General features: G+C 45.9%; 1 protein-coding gene and 1 long non-coding RNA gene across 2 annotated transcripts in view; both read left to right on the top strand.

Annotated features, from left to right (window-relative positions):
* LOC138265810 (serine protease HTRA1-like) overlaps positions 1-27,835 on the top strand; it is a 579,494-nt gene that overhangs the window by 371,278 nt on the left and 180,381 nt on the right. Inside the window, exon 3 of the mRNA XM_069213870.1 lies at positions 5,148-5,352. Coding sequence (XP_069069971.1) covers positions 5,148-5,352 — 205 coding nt within the window. The remainder of the gene's footprint in view (positions 1-5,147; positions 5,353-27,835) is intronic.
* On the top strand, positions 23,711-26,127 carry LOC138266635 (uncharacterized). The gene is made up of 3 exons (XR_011199589.1): positions 23,711-23,822; positions 24,455-24,553; positions 25,783-26,127. It is a non-coding gene; the product is annotated as an uncharacterized lncRNA (long non-coding RNA).

Below are 27,835 nucleotides of genomic sequence, written 5' to 3'. Positions count from 1 at the left end.
AGCCAGTCTTTAATCATGGTCACCTTTGAGTCAATATAATATCATTGTAAGTCTGACGTTCCCATTCCTCCATCATAGGGGGACTGCCAGCAATTAACATAAGTGATCTGGGGGTGCCCACCAGACATGTGGAAGGGATAAATGATAGAATTAAGGGTTTTCAACCACGGTTCTGATTTTGGAAGAAGAAAACTTTTGAATACATGTAGGAAGCGAGGCAGCACCATCATCTTGAAGAGGGCTACCTGCCTAAGGACGTAAAGGAGAGGGCGCCCATTTCAGAAGATCTTTTATCATTTTGGTCACTAAGTGTGTCAAATTGAGGCTCCATGTCACGTGTGGAAGCAAAGAAATGAGTATTCCCAAATACTGGAAGGTTATGGGGATTACGGACTGCCAGAAGCAGACACTAATCACCCATCATCTGGACCAGAAACAATTTCACTTTGTTGGCTTGGAGGCCCTACGCCTCCTCGTTTATGACTAGTAAAACCAGACAGTGAGGGCCCGAGGGCTGTGAGTTAGCTGAAAAGAGAAAGACATCATCTGCGTATAGCACAATTCTTTCCTTGGGGCCATCATCCCATGACCATCCCTGTACTTGAGCGTTGCAGTGTTTGGGCCGTGCCCAAGGTTCAGTAGTCCGGGTGAAGAGGAGAGGGGAGAGAGGGCAACCTTGCCAGGTACTTCTGCGATTGGGCAGGGTGAGGAGAGTGATGCGTTTATTTGAACTTGTGCCGATGGTTGGGAGTACAAAAGCTTGGTGAGCTTGCGGAAATAAGCCTGCACAATCTAGGACCGTACTCAGGAAGGGCCAGTCTACCAGGTTGAAGGCTTTCTCAAAGTCTGTTAAGAGCTGAGGAGACATGAAGGCAGTGCACATGGGAAAGAGCCATCTGGACTTTGAGGATGCAGTGTCAGGTACTGCAAGCTGGCATAAAACCACATTGATTGGGGTGGATCAAGTTGGACAAAGTCTGTCATAGCTGATTGGCCAGGATCTTCGTGAACACTTTTATTCCACAGTTGATAAAGGAGATGCGCCTATATGAGGTGCATCTGTCCAAGGGCTGACCTGCTTTAGGGGTCCCCACATTTTGTGACCACGCCAATCTCTGGGGGAAAGGTGCCTGCCGCCGTTGCTTCTATATACATGGCCAGTAGATTGGGGACCAGCATACTGCAAAATGTTCGGTAATGCTGAACGAGAAATGCATCCAGGCCTGGAGTTTTACCTGAAGGCAAGTCCAATAGCGTTGTGTTAAGTTTGTCAGCTGTAATTGGCTAGCCCAGGTCAAGGGCAGTAGGATCTCTGCCAGCAGTGGGTACACCACTTTTTGCATGGGCCTTGACCTATGGGCTTATAATTCTCAGTATTAGTTGGCAAACATCTGTACAGTGTCAAATATGCAGACCCTAAATTGATCCTCAACCTCTGTAACTCTCTCTAGTGGCCAGCCAGTAAAGGAGCTTCTTGAACTTAGGGTTGTACACCTGTAAGGTTGATGACTTCCAACATTGCCGTGCCTCTTCCAGTGACATTTGCCTCAACGATGCTGTTTCCACTGCCAGCTGGCAGTGTAGCTCTGCTGATGTCTTAGTGTGAGCCTGATGCTCCAAGAAGAGGATTCAGGGCTCCAAGGTTGTGATTTGTGGCAATTTCACGTTCTCCCTGCCTAGAGGTGTAACATATGCCCCCACAGCCCCCGTTGTGTGGGAGGGGGATCCGAGCTCCAGGAGGCCCCCTCAGCACAGTACTCTGGTTTGAGAGCTCCTGACTGAGTCCAGAAGGGGTCTCCCCCATGTACCTTGCTAGGGCGCCCCCTCAATTTTCCTTATGCCACTGTCCTTGCCCCAGTTATACCCTTTCACTAGGCCTCTGATGGAGGGTTTGCTGGCCACCCAGAGGATACCCACTGAAGTCACAGACCTCTGGTTAATCTAAAAATAAGAGTGACAAGTGCTCCTGATATCTCCTTGTTAAGTCTCCCACCAAGGTTACCAATACCAGTGATACTGGTAATTTCACTGGGTGCAAGGAGTTCCCTCTTACATTCTGTTTCTCCTTGAGGCAGGGACGAGAGCAGCAGCAGCCTCTCACAAGAGGGCTCCACTTGCTGCATCATCTCATCTCAATGTGCCCTCTGTGTCAGGCAGGGACAAGGGCTGTAGGGGTGTCCTTGCATCCTGGATTCTCTCTCACGTGGAATTCTAGGGAGAGTCAGGTTTTCCTTGCATGCAGGTGGCTCTGTAACACCACTTGCAAAGGGAAATCCAGCCTGACCTGTGGGGTCGCTTAAACACCATTTGTCAAGAAACCTTAGTCTTCAGCTTTTTGACATAAGGTATTTCAGCATCTTTTTCATGTTATTCTCGCTTTGAATACAAATATATATTTATATTTTGAAATGCTCATAATGCATTATAATTATGGAATATTCCTCAAACCAAATTGGAGCAGTCCATTTCCTTGTTCTTTCCTGTGACACATCCAGTTCCACCACTTTTTAAGGGGAATCCATTTGGAGTATAGTTTTGCCATATTTGTGCTTTGCTGAGTTGCTCGCTCCCTGGACTGAGCTGAAATTTCTATGTTCCTTGTGTCCCTTCATTCCTCTTCTAGCTCTTCGCCTTTCCGCTTGCCCTGGGCAATAGGAATGTTTTTTTCTGAATGCCAGTGTTCTTTCTTCCTGCTGCAGACTGTCTCTGGAGTAATCCAGACATCAGGTGTAATTCTGGCATCTTCTGCTGCTTCTGGAAACCATAGGCCATACCTGCACACTAAAAAGGCCCTTCATAGGTTTCCAAGATCTGCTCTTGACAGGGGGTAGAGTCCATAGGAATTATAGGCGGAACTTGAGGTTCCCCTGAGAAATTAGGAATTACCAAGAAATCAGTTATTTCCTGGCCTGATCACGGTCAGACTCAGAACCAAAAGCAGCCATGGCATATTTTGTCAGGCTAGCCTCAAACTGCACCTAGCAAGTGCAGTGAGCGAGCCCGACCACCGCAATTTTTCATTATGGAATCTTGTCCAGTCAGTCAATGAACGGAGATTGGAGACATAGCTGTGTATCCATGTGAATGAATCACTAGCTCAATGAGTGAGGATTGGGTGGATGAATTAAATCCAGGGAATAAAGGCATTTAACTATGTGGAGCAAATGGCCTCAATGCTCTGACCAAAAGTGGGTATCAGGCTTCCATTTCAGCTTCCTAATTAAAACATCCTCCTCCCTAAACTGGATCACCAACAATCCTTATGAAACATTTATAGTCCTATTTGTTCACTGAAAGCCCCCTGAGTTGCATGTGCACTTCCTGTACACACTCGAGACAGCCTAGAAGTTACAAAAAAGTGCACCTAGTTCTCCCACAAGCTCACATCAGCAAGCATGCATTCTACTCATGTCTGGTAGATAACAATAATAATAAATCTATCTAGGTGATCCGAATTTCTTCTTCTGTAACTTTCTCCTCCCCTACCAATGCTGGGGGCTTCTAATGGAATATTCTTAATCTTAGAGGCTGGGGCATATCTCTGGCATTACTAGAACCCCAGTTAGGAACCTGCCCAGCAACACACCACAGTCTATAATTAAGAATTGCATACGCTCACTCATGTCTTCTATCTCTGATTTATGAGTTACCAAAAAAGGCCAGCCACACCAGAGTAGGAATTGGTTGCAATACAAAAAGAACTCCTTTTACATCTGAAATGTACATTCAGTCATCAGACGTTTTTTTATATGCAATTATTTATGTAATAATACACAAATTGTGTGCAAAAACAATATTTGATTCACTGCAAGACACATTGGTTGACTTTACAGCAAATTAACTGGGCCAGTGTACTGCTGATAAGGTTCAGCGCACCCAGCAACGCCTCTGCTACTGCTGCTGAGGAAATATTAATTCAGCATGCCTGGGTAGTTTGGCAAAGTAAAACATCTGACTTATCACAGAAAATGCAAGCCAGACATACTGGCTTTGACAGTACTTGCTTTCACCTGGCCTACTCCCATGTGTATATAATTTGCACCACACACATCACTTTGAAAGTTGACATCATCATTGCATAACCTCATTTTTACCTTTTTAACTCTGAACATAATAGATTTTCAAGACTCTTGGTAATGCCCCTGCAATGCAATTAAATGTATAAATGTGGCACTTGTATAGTGCAAAACTAGTCTAAAGGGTAGCTAGGCACTGTACAGGGTCAAAGGCAAGCATATAGAAAACAAGTGCTGGGAGTGGTTGCTAATTATTGGGTTGGAACTGCACTGTGAAGTAGTGTTCTTTAAAGAGGTGAGTATTCAGCTCGTTCTGAAACTGGAGCAGTGAAGGGTTGCTCCTGATGGATGCCAGGATGTTGTTTCAGATCCTGAGTGCATAGATGAAAAGCCTTAAATGCTCTCTAGCCAGTCTGTAGGACAGTTGGTCTAATCTCATTTACACAGGGCTGGGAACCAAAAGTAGCCCTGGCAAAAATGTTTAAGCCAGCCCCTCTCTCTTCGTCTCCTTGTACAATCTCTCTCTTTCCATCTATCCATTTTCCATCTCACTCTCTTCTCTCATTGTTTTCTCTCTACCTTCCCACTCCCTCCCTCTTTTTACTTTCCTCTTGAAGCCTTCCCTTGCCTTCTGCTGCACTTACTCTCAGGGAGCTGGGGAAAGTGCCAGTCATCAGGATTGCAGGCCAGCCTCCCCTTGCCTGCTGCTGCAGTTGAAAGCTGGGGACAAAGGCACCAGGAGTCCAGCCCACGGGGGAAATGCCCTGGTGAAATAGAAGGCCTGCCCAGTCCTCTATTTATGATTGTTTAAGTAATTCCAGAAATCTATGGTTGCATTGATCCCGTTTTCTGTAATGTTGTGTATTATATATCCCTTCATATTATATTTCTAAACATTTGTTTGTATGCATATACATAACTAGACACATGTCTACACATCTCAGTGCTGTACTGTAAATGGAGGTTTTCAAATGTTCTTTCAATCGTCCCCTTAAATCTTCAAACTGTACTTTAAATGGAAATTCTATGCCTATATTATTGTCTGGACTATTCAAAACAATTACAATTTTTAATGAATCAATGCTAATTGAACCCTGAAATGTTGTCTGCTACCCCCTTTGTGTTGGACAGACTACCCTTCACAGGCCAGGACATTGCTGTGTCCAGCGGTTCAGGCTTCATTGTGTCTGAAGACGGCCTGATAGTTACCAATGCACACGTCCTTACGAATAAACAACGAATTAAAGTCGAAGTCAAGAACGGGGCCCACTACGACGCCAAGGTCAAGGACATCGACCAGAAACTAGACATCGCGCTCATCAAAATAGAACCCGATGTGAGTACCCCTAGTATTTAGTACAGATTTATTCCAGGCCTATTTGTTTTGGCTGTTGTTAAATAGCTCTTGAAACGGTGTCTGTTTTAAAGGTTTAACATGCCAGTATAAACAAGTCACGTCAAACATGGGAAGGCAATTATGGGTCTGGAAGATGCAGCCGCTGTGCATTTCTTTGAATATCGGCTCTGATGACATTTGGAGAAGTTCTCATGTAGAACGGCGACAGAATGCTATATTTTTCAGGGTTTTTTTGCAATGTAAGAAAACATTATTTCAAAAAACATGTCTTACGTAATTAAAGACATATGTATGAGTTTTGGCGCATCTTGCTATGCTGCCCTGCGTCAAAGGGAAAGGGCAGGAAGGCGTCGTATTTACCCAATACGGCACGTTCCGATCTTTTCCTTCTGCGCTGGCGCACTTTTGGCTGCCTAGCGCCAACTCCGGCACCCTTGCATCACAGTGCAAGGGTGCCTGCGCTGAATGCTGGATTGTTTTTGTCCAGAAAGGCGCTCCTTCCTGCACAAAACTATTTTCGAGGCTTTTTCCTCATTCTGTGGCCCATATTTAAGAAAAGTTGTACTACATTACATTGAGCGCCACTTTTCTTGCGCCCCATTGCGCCCCCTATCGCCAATCGCCACTATCGCCAGAAGCGCAATTTTGTTTATTTGGCGCACTTACAGGCTATCTTCATCCACAGTGTGTGAACTTCGATCCTGGAACCCATGGGGCAGGATCAATAAGTGGGGTCACAGGGTCAAAGAGGTGGCTGAAAGATCAACATATTCTGTAATTTTGTTATTCTTTCACATGTAGCACATATAAAATTAAAAATAAACACAAGTTAAATTAATGGGTACGAAATTTACTATTTTAGGTTGTCAAACCTCGTTTGGCTAATGTGTTCACTGAAGAGTCGCAGGGGCATATTTATACTCCGTTTGCGCCAAATTTGCGTCGTTTTTTTCGACGCAAATTCGGCGCAAAACTAACGCCATATTTATACTTTGGCGTTAGACGCGTCTAGCGCCAAAGTATGAGGAAAGAGCGTCATTTTTTTGCGTGAACGCCTTCCTTGCGTTAATGAGATGCAAGGTAGGCGTTCCCGTCCAAAAAAATGACTGCGACACAAATGCGTCGTATTTATACTCCCGGGCAAAAATGACGCCCGGGAGTGGGCGGGTCAAAAAAACCCGCATATGCGCCTCTTTTTAACGTCTGGGTCAGGGCAGGCGTTAAGGGACCTGTGGGCTCAAAATGAGCCCACAGCTGCCCTCCCATGCCCCCAGGGACCCCCCCCTGCCACCCTTGCCCACCCCAGGAGGACACCCAAGGATGGAGGGACCCATCCCAGGGACATTCAGGTAAGTTCAGGTAAGTATAATTTTTTTTTTTTTTTTTTTGGCATAGGGGGGCCTGATTTGTGCCCCCCTACATGCCTCAATGCCCAATGACCATGCCCAGGGGACATAAGTCCCCTGGGCATGGCCATTGGGCAAGGGGGCATGACTCCTGTCTTTACTAAGACAGGAATCATGTAAATGGCGTCTGGGCGTCGTTAAAAATGGCGCAAATCGGGTGGAGGCGATTTTTTTGCGTCAACCTGACTTGCACAATTTTAAGACGCCCTAACGCCATTTTCCCCAACGCCGGCGCTGCCTGGTGTAGTGGTTTTTTTCCACGCACACCAGACAGCGCCGGTCTGCTAGCGCCGGCTAACGTCATTCAATAAATACGGCGCCCGCATGGCGCTTCAGAATGGCGTTAGCCGGCGCTAAACTTTTTGACGCTAAACTGCGTTAGCGCAGTTTAGCGTCAAAAAGTATAAATACGGGCTGCAGTGTGTGACAAGACAGTCACAGAACGTAATCCTACTTGCGCAGTGGGAGATAGCAGCTGTGCATTGTGTATTTCTAGTGCTGTGAAGTCCCAGTCAGTAACAGAAAGCACTGTCAAAGTCAATCATTATTTTTACCTATATGTATATTAGTAATACGTAATCAGACTATACCTCAGCACGTTTTTATAACTGTCCATTAAAATGACAGACTGCAGAACTCACCTGGTAAAACCATTACATTACCTCTCACGAAGAATAAATATTTTTCACAGTGGAGCTCCATGTAACTCCACCAGTTAAAGTATGTACTTACTTCCGAGCACTCTTAATATGTGGTGATTAACCAATTGCACAAATTTACCTTTCAGGTAGCAGACATCAGATTGTTTGTTTTACACAAAGGGGCAGAAAGCCTGCTTTGTGTCTCAGGCCTAGGAGTGATGGCCCAGTGAAGTTGGCCGAACAGACAGCCTGCTTTGCAGAGCTGTAGGTAGGATTGGTGTGACCGGTGGTGTCGCACCAGGTCCCAGTGTTATGTGGAGCCAGCTAAACCCCGTGTCTGTTTTCCTATTCTTTCTGATTTGCATTTTGGCCCAGTGGCCACTTGCTCTGGCAGATTTGGTTTGTGCCTGTGGTCCAGGAGTGGGAAAAATTGACGCAGAGAATACACCTTACTTTGGACATCAGATAGATGACAGTGATTGGGATGGGGCAAAATAGGAGCTCATGTTTTTTAGCAAGAGGTGGGGGAGACATCCCATGTGGAAAGGAAATACCTATCATCAGTGAAGCAGGAGCAGTGGCACTAGGAGTCTAGGGTCTGAGGCCCCCACTGCATTACAGTTATGTCTTTCGGAAAAAAAAGGTAAGGGGGCTCATTTTCCTTGCTAGCATTAGGGCTGAGGAACCTTTTCTGCAAAAAAGGGGGCAACACATGGGAGGTCATCTATATCTGAAAGGGAGGAAATGTGACCTAATAATGAGAGCTGCTTACTTTGGAACTGGGGAACCAGGTTCAAGGCCCAGCGTTCACCCAGCACTGTGTGCTTCTTGGCAAATCACTTAATTTTCCTGAACTTTAAAACAATCTTACTTTGTGTAATGTAATTGAAGCAGATGTCCTGCTACTCAGGGCCACGGTTATCATTAGTGCAGCAGGTGCAGTTGCACTGGGGCTGAGGAGTGTGACAAGCTCACAACACTGCAATTATGGGGAGCAGATTTTTTTGGTTAATTTATGCTTTTGTTACATTAATTTGCTATTTTATAAATCTCACATTTTTTGTGGATTATACAGTATAGAAAAAGTCTCCCTGAAATGATCCCATAAGACATGCGCCCTGAGCTCAGCCATGCCCCCCCTCATCCTAGCCAAGAAGGTTTTGAGAGGCGACCCTAACTTCAAAACATTTTTTTGGGAGGGTTAAAACAAAAAAGTTTGAAGACCTCTGCTCCAGGGGGATTAACAATTGCACAATCTGCTTTATACCATAATTGTGAGGGAGGAACTTATTTTAATTTTACTAAACATCCGAACTACTGTAAAAGAGGATGCATGCCCTAAAATCAAAGTCCATGGCCTTGCAAAAGTTACCCTGAGTGGCAAACTTGCTACAATGAACATTGAAAATCAAAAAGCGCTGGACAAAGGTATGCCTCTAGTGGGAGCTGTAATCTGAGCTGGGCTTTAAATAATATTGTCTTTGCGCTGGCCAGGGTATGCTGTCTAGTCAGCTATTAATTTATGAGACTCAGAAAAGGCTTAAAGCAGTGAAAATCCATTTATTTTGTTGATGTGTTCATTCTACAGCATAAAGTTTATCTGCTCAGAACTTGCCAATTCCATTTCTTCATTTTCCTCAAGGGAGCAGTATTTCATAGCTATTCAAGTGTTTTTTTCTCATCAGTTGCTTAGTTACTCAATTCTTATCTTGAAAAGTTGCCAATGGAACACATTGCCCAATCCGCCACATGATAACAAAAAGGTATTACATGCAAGCTGATTTCCATATTGTATTTACACATTATCCTTGTAAGAAAGTGTCGTATTATCACTCCTGTAATGTTGAATAAATAAGGTCTCAGGGCCTGATTCAGAGTTCGGCAGACAGGTTCCCCATCACAGACGTGACGGATATCCCCTCCGCCATATTACGATGTCCATACCATATAATGGAATCATAATACTGCGGACGGGATATCTGACACGTTTGTGACGGAGTAACCTCTTCTGCCAAACGCTAAATCAGGCCCATAGTCCATTGGCACATTATAGCAGTTTAGTCTATAACATTAATTCATTCATTTGGAAAGTTAAGCCATAAAAAAGATGGCTAAAATAAATGTTTAATTTCAAAGTAGTTATTTTAGAAATTAACCGATGACACACATGCCAAGAATCCATTTTACAAAAATAAATACTATGTTGTGTTGCATTTTGATGTCATTAGTACCATGATTGATTGTAGAGTGTGAAATCTATGTAAAAGCAGTCGATGGTGGGTTGATATGGCGATTGATGAAGGCATCCAGTATAGCAGTATAGGTTGTGAGTTGTTTTAATTATTTTTGTGAATTTTGCATTTGACCAGTGCTTAATTTGAGCTGGTAATTGTCGGTGGGACCCCGGCACTTATATCTGGGGACCAGCAATTATTTTCCCCCATCAGATATTTCCAGAGAACAAGAAAAAAAACACACAAATAAAAAAAAACAGCGGAAGACAAAGACAGAACAAGCATTCGCAATGCAATAGGTCTCACATTTGCTTGAGTTAGAGCTATTGGTGTTGTAAATGCATACCTGGACTTTTCTTGCCACATCATTTGGTCAACCCAGCCGCATAATTTGATCCTCTCTGCCACATAATACCAGTGGTCCTGCATATAACTAAAGAACGTCCATTTACCTTCTTCCTCTATCTACTGCAAACAATGGAAATATTACCATTATTTATTATATACTGTTATATTATTATTTAGGGGTCCCCTCCAACTCAGTATGGGGACCCAGAGATGACCTAGACAGAAAGCATATCATGCAATGAGCTGTGGGCAAAAATGTTTGTAAAAGGAACACCGCACAAAGCGGGCTGTAGTATCTTGACTGTAATGCTCACAACAGCCCCTAAAGGTCACCACTATTAAAATAACATTTGTAAGTCACATGGTCAGGTAATCATATAGTCAGCCCCTAAAAAGCATAACTGCAAGAAAAAAGAAAGGTAGAACATAATGGAGTGTTACCACATATTTAACTCTTAGAGAATGTAGTGCTTTACATATTTTCAAGACTAGCAGGCCAACTAGCAGACCTAATAGAATCATATTACAAACAAAATCTTCAAAACACAACCTACTCCCAGCTGTAAAACAAAAGCTCTAACCATGAGAGAACTTAAAAAGACACGGACTGGTGGGAGGGGTTGTTATTTTGAGGTCCCCTCCAACCTAGTGTGGGGAGCCAAAGATGCCTTACACCGAAAGAGTGCGTCGTGCTGAACAGATTGATGTTAGTCCCATTGACCTAGGACCACCAAACAGGGAGTTATAGGCAAAAATGTTTTGTAAAAGCAAGGCCCGCAAAGCATTATGGGGAAATTTTGCAAGTGCCGCAAATATTATAGTATCTTGGCCACAATGCTTCAGAACAGCTTGTAGAGAACACCATAGAAACATGGTCATGTAACCTTACAGTCAGCCCCTAGAGAGCATACGAATATGAAAACAGAATGGCAGAAAGTAATACAGTGTAACCATTTACGTAGCCCACAAAAGCCATAATGCCTTATACATTTTCAGGCATAGCAGGCCTAGTGCCAAATTATTACAAACAAGGACCTTAAAACACAAACTACTTCCAGCTTTAAAACAAAAGTTCCAGCCATGAGAGAAGTTTAAAAATACACAGACTGGTGGGAGGGGTTTTTATTTTGGGGGCCCCTTCATCCTAGTGTGGGGTTCCAGAGATGGCTTAGACAGAAAAGACAGAAAGAGTGTGCCGTACAGAATATTTTGATGGTGGTCCCCTTGTCTTAGGACCACCACACGGTGAGTTATGGGCAAAAATGTTTTGCAAAAAGAATGCCCTGAAATGCATTATGGGGCGATTTTCCGAGTGCCATGAATATTGTAGTATCTTGACTGTAATGCTCACAACAGCCCCTAGAGAACACTCTAATAAAAATAGCATATGTAAGAAACATGGTCATGTAGCCTTCAAGTCAACCCAAAGAGGGCATAACGACATGAAAACAGAATGGCAGAAAGTAATGTAATGTAACCTTAAATGTAGCCTCTAGAATGCGTAGTGCCTTACATATTGTCAGGCCTAACAGGCCTACTGCAATACTATTTCAATAAGGCCCTCAAAACACAAATAACTCTCCGCTGTAAAACAAAAGTTCCAGCCATGCGAGAGCTTAAAAAGACATTGAATGGTGGGAGAAGTTACTATTCCCCCCAACCTGGTGTTGGGACCCAAAGATGACCTTACTAGAAAGAGTGCATCATGCTGAACATTTTGATGGTGGTCCCATTGTCCTAGGACGACCATATGGTGAGTTATGGGCAAACATATTTTGTAAAAGGAATGCCCCACAATGCATTATGGGGCGATTTTCCGTATGCAGCGAATATTGTAGTATCTTGATTGTAATGCTCAGAACACCCCCAGAGGACACCATAAACAAAATGCCATTAGTAAGAAACATGGTCATGTAACCATATAGTCAGCTTCTATAGGGCATAATAACAAGAAAACAGAATGGCAGAAGGTAATGCAGTGTAACTGTATATGTAGCCCCTGAGGGACATAGGTGGTCATTATGAAATTGGCTGTGAGTCATAAAGTGGCGGTAATACCGCCAACAGGCTGGCGGTAACTACCGCCATATTATGACCATGGTGGTGATAACTTCCATAGACATCCAGTGTACCACACCAACCGCCAGGGTGTAAACACCACTGTCCACGGCGGTAGCCATCAACAGCCAGGCGGAAGACAAGGTACCCCCCACCATATTATGACACAGCACACCACCATGATTTCCGGGGTGGTACTAACACCATCAAAAGCCTGGCGGAAACAGAACACAGAAGACAAAAGACACAGAGAAGATCAAGGCCACCATGGAACCGGAACTTCAAGTTTTCCCGATGCTCTTCTACGCCATGCTCCACCTGGAACACCAGCACGGAGGAAGACGACAACGGAGAGTACAGCCACCTAGCACACAAGGGAGGGAGGGAGGAAAAGGGGAGTGACACACACACGCACAACACACACCAGACACACACACACCATACACACAACCAGCTGCAGAGGAAAAACAATGTCACAGGACACACGTCATAATAATGCAAGGACTACAGCATTACGTAACTGATTGTTTAATTGGGTGAAAACAGCCACCATAATGTCCATGTGACAAGATACACATGAGTCACTGTGCAGAAAGGGCCAATAGCCAGTCCAAAGTACAAAAGGCCCAAATGGCCACAGGGCGCAGTCCAAGCCCCAACTCTTTCCCTGATGTAATCTGCACTACACTGTGCAGGGGCATCATGGTGGGAATGGCCAGGCATCTCAGGGGAAAGGGGAACTGAAGTGGGGAACTTGCCCACTGGTTCTGGAGGGGGCTCCATGCCCATTTCTCTTTGCTGGTAAGTGCAAGGTCATAGTCTCTGGGGTGGGGAACTTGCCCACTGGTTCTGGAGGGGGCTATATGTCCATTTCTCTTTGCTGGGGAGTGCAAGGTCACCGTCGCTGAGGTGGGGAACTTGCCCACTGGTTCTGGAGGGGCAACAACAGTCTCTGGGAGTGGCCTACATGCCCTCTGCTGGAGGTGAGGGCTGCTGTGTCCCAGCCTGAGGTGAGGGCTGCTGCGTCCCAGCCAGAGGTGAGGGCTGATGTGTCCCAGCCGCAGGTGAGGGCTGCTGTGTCCCAGCCTGAGGTGAGGGCTGCTGTGTCCCAGCCTGAGGTTAGAGCTGCTGTGTCCCAGCCGGAGGTGAGGGCTGCTGTGTCTCAGCCGGAGGAGAGGGCACCTTGACTACTGCTGTTGGGGGAGGGGGCTCTTGCCCCTCTTAGTTGGTGGAGTGGGAACCTTCCCTATCCTGGGTGGTGGAGTGGGATCCTTCCCTCTCTTGCCTCCGCGACTAGGAGGTGCCTCCACTGTCCTCGTGGACTGATTGGCTGAGGTCCTGGGCTGGGTCATTGGGACCCTGCTCTAACGGGCAGGACAGTGGGGTAGGGGGGGGGACGGAAGAGGTCAAGACTTGCAAGGAAAAGTTTCTTAGGGGCGTTGGTGGGGGATGTGGGAGGAGGAATGGGAGTGGAGGTTGAGGAAGTGGTTATCGGAGGTGTACATCTGCTGGACTTGGGTGCAGGTGCATGGGCAGAGTGCTGATGTGAGGTGAATGGCTGTTGGGTATCTATGTGCATGCGTTTGTGTCTCTTAGGAGGTCGGGTGCAGACAGGGTGGGAGAGGACACAGGGGACACATGGATGTATGTTGTGGAGGTGTCTGCAAGTGAGGTGTGTGTGCTGCTTGGTGTGGTGATGTTGGTGGTGGCTGTTGATGCAGTGCATGCAGGGGTGAGTGCGGATGTGACAGTGAGGGAGGAGACAGTGGAGGCACTGGATGTTGTTGTGTGTGCAACTGTCTGTTGTTTTTGTGAGAGCTTGTGGCCTGACGTGTGTTTGTCTTTGCCACTCTTGGGTGATGGTTTGTGTGCATGCTTGTCTGTATGTGTGCATGGGATGGGTTGGGGTAGAGGAGATTGGGACTGGGAAGTGGTAGTTGGAGGGGGGACGGTAGGAACAGGGACAATGGCTGCCAACAGAGGGGAGGCCAGAGCCTGGAACGATGTCTGTTGGACCGCCAATACACCGTGAATACCCTCCAGGTATGCATTACATTGCTGCATCGGCATCTGGCATGCCAGCCCCTGAATGTCATTCACAATGGTTGACTGTCCAATAGAGATGGATCTCAGGAGGTCAATAGCCTCCTCACTGAGGGCAGCAGGGCAAAGGAGATGCCCACCCTCCTGGGTGAACGGGCACGGGCAACTCAATGAGGGGCTACTGGGAAGGCGGTGCTGGTTTGGGGGTGTCGGCTGTACCTACAGGTGGGGTGGTCCCAGAGGTGTCCGCCACCACCAGGGAGCTTCCATCAGAGGAGGTATCAGAGTCAGTGTTGTCACCTCCTGTCTCCGCCGTGGTGCTCCCCTCACCCAGTGGACTCTGCCTCCCGGGTCCTATGGGATGCAGCTCCCTCTGTCGCTGGTGCCCCTGCTTCTCCGCCAGATGATGCTAATGCACACATGGACAGGATCACAGAAGAAAAAGGAGGGGGTAGAGAGAAAGGGAGCACTGGGGTCAATTACAGCACCAACACCACAGATGGCATACACATTACCGTCACATACAGGGATCTGGATTGTGTTCCATGCACCGCACTGGCATTCCATTGGCTAGGAACCACAGCAAGATGAGAGCCGAACACTGCCTACTGCACCCCTCCTGGGACCCCCTACGCCCTGTCTGACATGGTATGCAACCTCGTTATGTGAAACGATTTAGCAATAAACTCATTTCCCTTGAGCTGGATCACCCTGCAATGTCTGAGCTGGCATTAAGGGGTACCCACTAACTGACACCCACCACCAGGATCCCATCACACCTCCTAATCATAGCTGTAACGCACACTGTACTCACCCCCATGTGGCTGCTGTGATGCCCTCTAGCGCCCAACAAGCTCTGGGTAGGCCACCGCCAGTATGTGGGCCATCCGGGGGGGGTCAGGTTCCGACAGGCACCCCGCCAACATTGGGAGGCGATCCCCAGCTGGGCCTCCGTGGTCTTCCGGGTCCAGTCCTCCCACCTCTTCCTACAGTGGGTGCTCCGCCTGCTGTAGACTCCCAGGGTCCGCACGTCCTTGGCGATGGCACAGCACAATCCCTTCTTCTGATGAGCGCTGACCTGCAGAGGAAACACAGACAGGAGGACACCATTACACATACAATCCAGCATGTCACACATATGGCCCACAAATCCCCTTCCATCATCATTGGCGCATATATTACTCAGCAGCCACCATGTACACTACCACCAGACATACGACCCCCCCAAATGGCACGATGCTTGCACACACATCTCCATGCAACCCTGTCACATGCCTAATGCCCATTGTGTACTAACCTGTTGGCCTGGAGGCCCATTCAGATGCCCATACTGGGGTAGGACCCCATCCACCAAACGCTCCAACTCCTCCGAAGTAAAGGCAGGGGCCTTTTCCCTCATCACATGGGCCATGGCAGGATCCAGACACAGATCACAGCAGCACACACAGTGTAGGTGTTGTCCTGTGGAAATTCAGGAATCAAGTGAGATTATGGACAGAAATGGCAGTCACGTCCACGGCGGTGTACACCGTCACCGCCGCCGGTGATCCCCATTGGCCACTGTACTCCATAGAGCCCCATGTTATCCAATGAGGAATAGCCTTCCACCATGATGCGCAACGCCGGCGGAGTTACCTCACTTCCACCTGTCCCTACATACAGGACATGCGGTCACCATTTTATGGTGGTGCTCAAAATTCAGATAATCGAGAACTGCGTAATTTCCAAATTTTGCACATACATTGCCATTCCGAATGTCCCATCATGTTACTGCTCTATGTACACAGAAGTGGTAGTTCCATTGTTTAAATTGTGACACCCTACTCACTCTTGTGTCCCTTAGATACCTACCACTGCTGATGAAACGTAGGACGAGACAAGCCCAATGTACAGACCCCTTGTGGACTTGGCTACACTGGAGGAGAGGCATATAATACTCACCTATAGAATGGACAGTGCCACAATCACAGAGCTATGTGCTCAGTTGGAGCCTGATCTGATATCAGATATCTGTCATCCCACTGGGATCCCCCCTCTAGTACAGGTTCTATCTGTGCTCCATTCCCTGGCAACTGGTTCTTTCCAAGTGACAGTGGGCTTGGCAGCAGGAATGTCACAGCCAATGTTCTCAATCGTGCTGGCAAGGGTTTTGTCTGCCCTGGTGAAACACATGTGCAGCTGCATTGCTTTTCTCCAGGTGGAAGATTTGGCCACTGTGAAGGCAGGATTCTATGCAATGGGACATATACCCAACATTACTGGGGCGATTGACGGTACACATGTTGCGTTTGTCCCCCCCTGCCAGAATGAACAGGTGTTTAGGAATCGGAAGAGTTTCCACTCAATGTGCAAATGGTGTGCCTGGCTGACTAATACATCTCCCACGTCACTGCCAAGTATTATGGGTCAGTGCATGACACCTTCGTCCTGAGAAATAGCAGCATTCCAAATGTGATGGCACAACTACAGAGGCACAGGGTGTGGCTAATTGGTGAGCCTGACTCCCCACCCAATGTATGTCAGTGGATGCCTTCTGGTGTTAACCCTATACCATTGTGTAAGGCTAATGTTTGTCTCTCAACACTTGCAGGTGACTCTGGCGACCCAAACCTATCGTGGCTCCTGACCACTGTGAGGAATGTCAGGACAGGAGCTAAGAATCGTTAAAATGATGCACATGGGCGGACCAGGAGAATTATTGAGAGGACCTTCGGCCTCCTGAAGGGCAGGTTCAGATGCCTGCATCTAACCGGTGGATACCTGTGCTACTCACCCGAGAAGGTCTGCCAGATAGTAATGGCATGCTGCATGTTGTACAACCTGGCCCTCAGACGACATGTGCCTTATCTGCAGGAGGAGGAGGAGATTGGAAATGCCCCTGTGGCAGCAGTGGACCCTGAGGACAGTGAGGATGAGGAGGCAGATGATGAGGATGTGGACAACAAAACATCAGTTATAGGTCTATACTTCCAATGACACACAGGTGAGACAGTGTAGCTCACCATTCCTCTGATTATCGATGTGTTCTGTGTGGTTGCATCAGGATGGCATTCACTTCCCTTGCATCTCTACTTACTGTCACCTATGGCTTCTCATTTTGCAGTTGTTGGTGATATGACATCTGTGTACTGAGTGATGACTACAGACAGCTACAGGTCATTATTTGTAAGCCATCACAGAGTTCAGGTCATTTGCACAAGATGTAACTGTTACCATAATTGCACATTTTCTTCACATAAAGCACTCAGTTAAGTTGTGTTCAAGGGTGTTTATTGTAGTGAAATTCATATATGGAATAGTGCAATGGAATGGGGTGATGGTAGAGGTTAGTCCAGGGTATAGTTCCAGTCTGTTTGTAGCACAGGTCCAGTGTCCAAGGGGCCATAGGAAGGGGAGCAAAGGCAGTTCAAACCAGACAAGGTGACAGAATGGGACACAAGGGGGACATTCAGGAGGGTCTAATTTCCTGGCGGTGGTCTTGGTTTTGGCAGGTGTCTCTGGCTTCTGTCTGGGTCACAGGGAACGTTTGCGGGTGGTTCACCTTCTGCAGGAGGAGGGGTACTGGTGACATCTGGGTCCTGCGGCAGGGCTTCCTGCCCACAGCTGCAGCAGAAGTGGTGGGCTGGTTAGTAGACTGGCTAGTGATAGGGGCCTGCTGGTGTGCTGTCCATTCCCTCATGATGTTGGCCATATCTGCCAGCACCCCTGCTATGGAGTCCATGGTGGTGGTTAGGGCCTGAAAATCCTCCCTGATCTCCTGATGGTGTACCTCCTGCAGAGGGCTTGTTCTCCTGCATGTTTGTAAGGATCTGGCCCTTCTTGTCCTGGGATTGTTGGTAAGCCCCCAGGACGTTAGTGAGTGCCTCCTAGAGAGTTGGTTCCTGTCCTCCCGCCGGCACACAGTGGTCATCCCAGTGTCCCTGTTCCGCTGTGCCCCTGTCCCCTGAATGGTGTGCCCACTGCCACATACCCCAGGTCCCTAATTGTCTTGGAGGTGAGGTGTGGACTGGGGTCCCTATATAGGTGGACACATTGCTGATTGATGTGTCCTGGGGACAGGGGTGTGGGGAAGTTGGGTGGGTGCTGTGGTGTTGGATACTGATGGGGGAGGCTCTGCGGTAGACTGTGAGTGGGCTGGGGAGTTCGACTGACCAGTGGTCCCTGATGCGCCAGGTAGTCATCCAGATCCAGGAGTCCAGAGTCACTGTCATCACTGGGGGCATCTTCTGTTGGGGGACTGGTTAGTCGTGGCAGCTCCTCGCCGCCGAGATTGGCTGGGGCACCTGTGGGGATGTAAGTGATGTGTTATACTTCATGTCTGTGACATATTGTACATCCCTTGCTTCCCCTCTATTGTTACTGTTGCCCTGCCACCTTTGTTTGTGTATGGTGATGTATTGTGTGAATGTTAGTTCTTCATGCTGTGCATGCTTTGGAGATGGGTGTCAATGCAGGGCTGGGAGGGCTGTCCATGCATTGGTATTGCATGTAGGGCTTGGCATTGGGGTTAGTCAGATGTGTGGTTGCAGTGTGTGGGATGGAGTGGAATGATGGGAGTGAGGGTGGGGGGTGGGATGGCATGCAGGTACAGGGGGTGATAAGTATTGAATATTGACTCACCAGTATCCAGTCCTCTGGCTACTCCAGTGAGTCCCTCAGGATCCAGGATTGCCAAGACTTGCTCCTCCCATGCTCTGAGCTGTGGTGGAGGAGGTGGGGATCCACCGCCAGTCCTTTGGATGGCGAGCTGCGGCCTTGCTGCCACAGAATGTACCTTCCCCGTAGGTCGTTCCACCTCTTCCTGATGTCCACCCGTGTTCTTGGATGCTGTCCCACGGCATTCACCCTGTCCATGATTCTCCACCAAAGCTCCATCTTCCTGGCAATTGATATTTGCTGTACCTGTGCTCCAAAGAGCTCCACCATAACCCCCAACTCCACATCTGTGTGTGTGTAGTTGCCTCAGTGGTCTTCGTGTCAGTCTTGGCACTTATTGGTATTCGTAAAGGGATGTGTGTAATGTGGGTGTGTGTTTTATAGTGCTATGGGTGGGTGTGTGTATGAGTGTCAGGTGTGTGAGGTTATTTTTGGCCAATGTTGTGTTGTTTTGTATTTGGGTGGCCATTCTGAGCGCGCTGGTGTGTACTTCCAATGGTTTACCGCCACTGAATGTCCGGCGTGGTGATTCGTGGGTCATAATGTGGTGGCCATTGTTTTGTTGACATAATGGTATGGGTGTTTGTACTGCACTTTAGCACTGACCTTTGGGCTGGAGTATTTGTGTATGTGGCAGTATTCTGTCAGTTTGGTGTGTATGTGTTGTAATATTGCAAAAGGATATTCACCACTGCGGCAGTATGTTGGTGCCAATCTCCAACGCGGAAAGCAGCATTTACTGTCAATGTCATAATGAGGGCCATAGTGTCTTGCACATTTTCAGGCCAAGTTACTCCCAGCTGTAACACACAAAAGTTCCAGCCATGAAAGAACATAAAATGACACTGACTGGTGGGAGGCTTATTATTTTGGGGCCCCCCCAACCTACTGTGGAGACCCAGAAATGCCTTAGACAGAAAAAGTGCATTGTGTTTAACATTACGATGGTGGTCTAATTGTCCTATGACCACCACACGCTGAGCTATGGGCAAAAATGTTTAATAAAAGGAATACCCCACAGTGCATTATGGGGCGAATTTTGCGAGTGCTGCGAATATTGTAGTATCTTGGCTGTAATGCTCAGAACAGCCTCTAGAGAACACCATTATAAAAATAGCATTTGTAAGAAACATTATCACGTAACCTTACAGTCAACCCCTAGAGCGCACAATGACTTGAAAACAGAATGGCAGAAATGCAGTGTAACCATATATGTAGCCTTTACAAAGCATAGGGCCTTACACATTTTCAGGCCCAGCAGGCCTACTGCAATACTGTTAAAAACAAGGACCTTAAAACACAAACTGCTCCCAGCTGTAAAACAAAAGGTCCAACCATGAGAGAGCTTAAAAAGATATTGAATGGTGAGAGAGGTTACTATTTTGGGGTCCCCCCAACCTAGTGTGGGTACCCAGAAATGACCTAGACAGAAACAGTGCTTCGTGATTAACATTTTGATGGTGGTCTCATTGTTCTAGGACCTAGTGCAGTGAATATTGTAGTATCTTGATTTTAATGTTCAGAACAGCCCCTAAAGAACACCATAGTAAAAATATCATTTGTAAGAAACATGGTCTTGTAACCATATAGTCAGCTCCTAGAGGGCATAAAGACATGACAGCAAAAAGTAAAGCAGTGTAACCATACATGTAACCCCTAGAGGGCATAGTACCTTACACATTTTCAGACTTATGGCAATACTATTACAAACAAGACCCTTAAAACACAAATTACTCTCAGCTGTTAAACAAAAGTTCCAGCCATAATAGAGCTTAAAAAGACATTGAACAGTGGGAGAGGTTACTAATTTGGGGTTCTCCCAACCTAGTGTGGAGACCCAGAGATGACCTAGACTAGTGGTTCTCGACCTTTTGTCTTCTGTTGACCCTCTCTTTATCATTACTGGAACCCAGGGACCCCCCACTGAATCATTATTGGAATCCAGCAGCCACCCACTGAGTAATTACTGGAAGCCGGGGACCCCGGACTAAACATTGTTGATGATTTGAAGGGCAAAGCAATACACAAAAATACAAAAAATAAGCATTCATCAAGCACATACAGAAATGATAATACATTTTATTTAATTTGCAAACAAATATAAATAAAACAAATAGAAAATGTTATTTTAATAGGAAGTTTGGACCTTTTCTAATTCAATTGAAGCCATACATTGTACATACTATATACTGTTTGATGCACTTGCACTGCTCCCACAAATTAATCTGAGGATACTAATTCCATTTTTAGCCTCTATTTTAAAAATCTTTGACATTTACAGTATGTTGTAAAAATTTCAATTGTACATTTAGCCACTTAAATTCACATACACTTTATTAATCTGTTAATATTATTCAATTTTCTAAGCTGTCGCGGACCCCCTGGGTAGACTTTGTGGACCCCCAGGGGTACCTGGACCACAGGTTAGGAACCAGGGACCTAGACAGAAAGAGCACGCTGTGCTGAACAGTTTGGTGCTGGTCCTATTGTCATTGGACCATCATGGACTGACTTATGGGCAAAATAGTTTTTAAATAGAAATGCCCCGCAATCCATTATGGGGCGAGTTTCATGAGTACAGTGAATGTTGTAGTATCGGGAGAGCTGCTTTTTGGATTTCTGTGTTTTTTCTGTTTTAAATGCTCTAGTTTGTATATTTTTCAACTGCTAAACTTGTACGTAACTGGTACTCGTGTAAAGCGCTCCTCACATCGAGATTACGCTATATGAAACTTCACGTAGTCATGTAAAGCACTCCTACAATATAGTTTGTGCTATATGAAACTTCACGCCCTCGTATGAAGCGCTCCTCTGATCGAGTTTGCACTATATGAACCTTTTAAATAAAAAAAATAACCCCCTTCCAGCTTGCAGCCTTTATGTACAGATGCCTCAAAGAAACAGCGGCATGCTCAAAACAAGGAAGAAACAACACACGGGCACACAGTGTGAAACAGTGGGGTAAAGGGAAAAAGTAGTGTGCTCCACTAAGGTAAATAGCCGATCGTGCAATAATCCAGGTAACAGGGTCAGTCTCCAAGGCAATAACACAGCAGCCTCAAGGTGAGACAAACGTAAAGTATTTACCTATGAAATCAAGGGAATTCTGAAAGTCAGGCTAAGGAACAAATAAAATTGGCGTGAAATGGGCGTGGTGCAAGCCCACAGATGTAGTTCACAACATGTCGAGAGACAGCTCTTGCCAAAAGGGAGAAAGCAGGAACATGCAACAGTCAGAAAAAATCTCAGGGAGTACCTGGAAGTGAATTTAAAAAGGTTGAAATTTAATCGTATCACCTTCGAGGACTTCGAACCAGAAGCTTGGGGAACCAGCATTCTTTCATTAACAAATTAAGGGGCTTATTTATAGGGTTGGGCGGAGTGCATGGAGTCGCGCTATGCAGCACTCGGCGTAACTGTAAAAAAACTCTTCTGTACTATGCAAAGTTTTGCGAGCAGGCGGAGTTCTCTGTGGCACCCGTTCGCATTGTGTTTGACATCAAACGCAATGCAGAGTACATACTCGCATTGAAAATCATGCAGGAAGAGTACCACGAGGTTTGCAAGGGCACTGCCATCCTGTTTTTCACTCTGTTTATCGTACTGGGCCTCTTTTTCCCATCCCTTTCTATCTTTGTAAACCTCCACCCTCCTAATTAATCTACTCCTCATTTCTATTTATTTTATTGGCATCTCTATTACTGAATCTTTATATTTACTCTTTTTTAAAGAAAATTCATTTTTTTGTGGCTTTTTGTATTTTTGAATATTTTTACCTTATTCCTTCCTTCATTCTCTTTTTCTTCTCTTCTTCACGCCACCCAACCCAGCACCATCGCTGATCAGAGACAGGTACGCAGCAGCAGCCTACCTTGTGGGCGGCAGCGCCACCAAAGAATACAGCCTCGCCCCATATTCACCGAGGAGGAGGTGGCAGCACTAGTTCTTTATGTGCAGCACCACCTCCCCCCATGCTGTCAGTAGGCTGCATTCGTGGGAGTGGTTACACCCTTTGGGAGGGTCAACTGTTGTGGGGGAGGGTGCGCCGGCTGGTTTGTCAGCATACTAAGAGCCAGCACACCCAGCAGCAGTTGATGTACCATTGGGCTGACATCATCAACCGGGAACAGGACCTGCTCAACCTGCTGGGCGTCTAGATGTGGGGGATTGGTGAGTAATAGTTATTAATTTATTTACTTACTGTTGTGTGTGCTGTTGTTCCACAATGCATGTTGCTGCGTTGACTCACCCCGCTACAGGGAGGCGTGCCATTGGTGTTACAATGGGTGTTCCTTCATAAACACACATGGCACTTGACACATTCCCAGATTCATAAGGTTTTGTAAACCTGGGAATGTATCGTCTATGCCTCCGCAGGGGAGGTGTAAGGGAGACGCAATGAGGAGAAATACCTTTATTTCTCCTTGTTTTTTCCTTTTTCTAATTGTAGTGCAATCTAAACCACACATAGAAAAAGGAAAACCCTTCTTCTGATTGTTTTTGCCGAAAGGTGTCACTTCCTGCACAAAAACAATCATCCACTCAATGCAGGCACCCTTTGCAGCAGGGTGCAGGGATGCCTGCATTGGCTGATGGCAGCCCATTGTGAACCAATGTAGGGGAAAAGGACAGGAATGTGCCATATCTGTTGTAGGTACAGCACATACCTGCCCTCTCCTTTTGACGCAGGGCAGTGCTGAAAGAAGACTTGTGGCGCTGCTCTGCATCAAAGGTTTGTAAATATGCCCTTAGTTTAGGAAATTTGGAGTAGGGCTTAGGTGTAGGAATTAGGAAAGTAAAAGTAATAGGTCAAATTGAGTTGAGTCCATCATACTAGTTAATCTGATTTAGAAAAATACAATGTTACTGTGTTTGCCTCTGCTTGTCAAAACATTTGGGGGGTGAGATTAACTGTACCACTAATCTTTTTTTATCTTCTTCTTTATTTCTTACCTCAGCACCCAAGGAGAAGAAGAGGGCAACATCGGCAGCAGGTCCAGGAGGAGAGGGTGCATATACTAGTGCGACCACTAGTACGGATGCTGAGGTATCTGCTGACCCCAGTAAGTCTTTCTGTTATATTATTTTTATTTCCCCTCTTTTATTTTTATTTTTCACCTCTCCTCATTTCAAATAATTTTTCTTTTAGTTTTACTGTGCCTGTCTACCTTTTTTTTGTACTTATCTTCAATCTATGTAAACTTTGTTAAATTCTTGTTATCCCTGCATTTATCTATTTTACATGCTTCTTCTGTACCTGACTTCCTCTGGTCTGTACTAGCTTTCTTCTGCCTTGTTACTAAGCTTAGCTTTCCCTTCTCACCTTATATATCTTGCTTACTAGTACTTAATACTAAGAACACAGACTTTTAGGACAGGTACTCTACCAACAAGATTGCACGCCCAAGTCAGCTTTTCTGCACGTTTGTCAGGGTTTTCTTGCCTTGCTCATGCCCCAAGACCTCACCATAGGTTCACCTGGATTGACTAGAGTATTCCACCCCTTGATTGCATTTGTGACTTAGCTGAGCTCTGCCCCTCCATTACAGAACTTTTGTGGTTGATTTGTCTATCTTGCTTTTCCAACAACCGACAAAATTCCTAAAGTGAATGTTAGAAGAAGATAGAACTGTAATGATCTATTGTGGTGGTATTTATTTTGTTGGAACTAAATTGTGTAATGTTTTTTTTCCAGCCGCACCAACCACCAGTGCTGGGGCCAGGGGCAGCACCAGTGAGCCATATGCGGCAGTGATCAGAGGGGGAGAACCGGTAGCAGCAGGGACGGGTGCTGGTAAGTCATATTGCTCTCTCACTGCAAAGGCGTTGCTTGTGAAGCCCCCGGTTTAATAGCTGCAGTGGGGATTGAGTTCTTAATCTTAATGCCCTCTTCTCTCTGCAAATCAGCAGACAAAATCTCATAATGATTGAATGGACGCTACAAATGATGGTTTGTCGAAAAGCAGACAAAGGATGGACGGCTGAAGGAAACAATTGGCAAAATGTTATATGAGTGAAAGGATGTGTGGGTGAAAGGAAAAGATGTGTAGGTGAGTGATAGGAGATGCATGGGTGGGGGAAAAGATAGATGAAAGGGGTGACAGGATGCCTCAGTGGGTGAAGGGTGTATGGATTGAGGAATGGGTGGATGTTAACGTATGATACATGGGTACATGGATGGATAGGTGAAAGCAGGGTGTTTGAAAGGGTGGATACTGGATAGGTAAAGGGTAGATAAATATGGATGGCTGGATTTCAAAAGTGAAAGATTGGATGAGAGAGTGTAAGCTTAAATCAAATGGTGGGTATCAAAGGGTGAATAGAATAGATGAATGAAAAGATGAATGTATAATTGCTTGGATCAAGAAGAAATAAGGGAGCTGTTTGCATGTTTATCAAAGCTTTAGTTCAAAGTGGGGGTACTTTAATTTTCTGTCTTCTCCCTTAACTCCCTGTAGGTGAAGCAAGGCAGATATGTATCCTCCCACCCATCATCATGTCTTCTTCCTATTAGTCACCAATGCTACTATGACGTAACTGCAGCACAGCAGTGCACAATAGTGTTTTCTGTTCAATGTGTGCATCTGCTTCAGTTAATGCAGCATTTACAAAAGTTGTCAATGCACTGCAAACTTAAAAAGGTGTTTTCCTTCCACTACAGTGCCCACTCTGTCACGTCTTAGTACTTCAGTCCTTTATTCTTTTCAAAGTTCTGTCCTAGCCACCTAAAAAAAAAATTAAATCCCCTTTGGCATGTGCCACATTTATGTATAATTTAATATTTCGTGGCTTCCAGAATGGATTCATGCCAGTTCAAATTTTACCCTTTTGACAATTGTCAACTACAGAGAGGCATGTGTGGGTAAAAAAATGGCACTGTGACTTGCTGTAATCAGCCACACCAAATTCCAATGGACCTAAAGGACAAGCAGTTTACTGCTACTGTGCCACTGCACTTCTTAATTTTTTTTTAACAGAGCACGGTTTATATTTTGTCATTTTCCTTTTTCTTTCCTGCTATAGCTACTCCTGGTGAACATCATCCAACCTGCCAAGAGATAACAGCCTGGCTCCAGGAGCAGAGGGTGGAAGGCATTTGAAATGAATATCAGTGACTGGTAGCCCTCCAAGAGGAGGAGGAGGAGGCCGAGGCAGCACTCAGGGCTGCCTGCCCAAGCTCCTCCAGCCAGCCGCCAGCGCCTCCAGCCTCCCAGTGGCGCCACCATCACAGCCGGCAGCTGGCATCACCCTGTCCCAGTTCCACAACTGCTGCCCCCCTCCTCACGCCAGGGCCACATGTTTCAATGCAGTGTCCTGCAAAACCTTGGACGCCTGGGTTGCACGTATTGAGGCAACCCTCAATGATATCTGGACCTGACTGTGAATAACGTTCCCTCTTCTGACTCTTTTTTACATTTTTTGTTTTGGTAGGAGGGACACTTGTGGGTGGAGAGGATGGGGAGGGAATTGGGACTGGGTTTGTTACTTGGGCTTTTCGTTGACTTTTTGGGGACAGGGCTATTTAATTGGGGTAGAGGGGTAGGCCTGTTGTGGGAGGAAAGGGTGGGTGTTCTATTTGTAAAAATAAAAGGGGATTCATGTCTCAAATGTTTATTTTGGTTCTTTAGTTTGCATTACTGTCTTTTAGTGTAGCCTGTTTTTTAAATCTCCTAAGAATAAAGTAGAGTAATTTACTTATACGGTTACCATTGCTCTATTGCCCTCTGCAACTGAGCTATATTGACCACTAGTGGATGATTGCCTGTTTTACCTATAAAAACCGAAATACACAGACAAGACAGCATCCTCTTTAGTAAAAGTTAATTACAAAGAAGTTAACTTCAACTCCTTCTCTTACCTGAATAGATGAAGCCAGGGAGTCTTCTTCTTACTTTAGCGCTTTTCCCAAGATGGAATCTTAAGGGGTGGTAGGTAGTAGTAGTAGCAGGCTAGCGTGCTAACAGGGAAGATAGAACTTCACAGAAGGTACCACTCCTACCTATGCAAACTCCAACTATAGGATTAATCAAAGGTTTATCCATCACTGTCATCTCGATTGCAAGAAAAGTAAAACAGAGAGTTAGTGGGTCATCATGTTATCATACCTTTAGGAAGACTGAGACTAGACTACCACAATGACATTAGTTGACACACAGCAAAAAAGACCTGATCTGATAATAAAATCTAGCAGTATCAATTTCTTCTGAGCAATGGTGGGAAGCTATAAAACTAAACTTAGGAAATTAAATCATGGAGTCAGGAGAAGTGTGCTCAGATTCAAGTGGTTGGACCAGGTTAAGCATTTACTGAACAAACACACAAGGCATGAATGATTATTTGATTGGGCTGGTGGGGAATATTGCTCAGGTAGTAAAGGTTAGAAGGGCATGCAGTGAGTTGGTGTCACTTTCACCACATCCGCCCCAGCAAGTGTGTGATTCATTTATGGTGTAAAATGATGTCACATCTCAATAAGTCACACAGCCCGGGACTCGATGAATGAATGGGAAAGGGGATTTGAGGAAGGTGTGACAAAGACAAGCACTACACAAAATAAACCACAGCAATATTCATTGGGGCGTTGTGCAGCACACCACCATCAATCTGTTGTGGAAGGAAAGGAAGGGGTAGGCATGACACAGTTCAGTGAAATGCATTGCAAACATAAAAGGAAAATGATACTGTTTTGCCAAATTGGGGGATACATCTCCATTCTTCTTGGAATGTGTGTCACTCTGGTGCCTGTCTGAACCTGTCCAGTAGGTACCAAGTTTTGTTTGTGCAGGAGAGGACTAGAAGAAAGCCTGTGTATGCTAAAATAATAGCTGTATTAGAGACTAAAAGAAAGGGACAAAATAAAGCAAGGTAAGCTTCATGAGGAGTCAGGAGTGTACCAAGAAGGAGGTAGAGCAAGAACATAAGAGGAGTTTCAGGTTTGAGCTAGCAATGCAGCAAACACATACTCAGCAGCATTTCCAAATCAATGTACCTCTCTCCAATTCACAGATCTCAGTGAGGTCTAGGCCTCAGAGCCTTCGCCATCATCATGGGTTCTCTTTGAAGTCGAAAACCTTTT

This window comes from Pleurodeles waltl, chromosome 11 (genome assembly GCF_031143425.1).
Source record: "Pleurodeles waltl isolate 20211129_DDA chromosome 11, aPleWal1.hap1.20221129, whole genome shotgun sequence".
In the NCBI taxonomy this organism is placed as follows: Eukaryota; Metazoa; Chordata; class Amphibia; order Caudata; family Salamandridae; genus Pleurodeles; species Pleurodeles waltl.
This window is presented reverse-complemented; position numbering and strand designations above follow the sequence as displayed.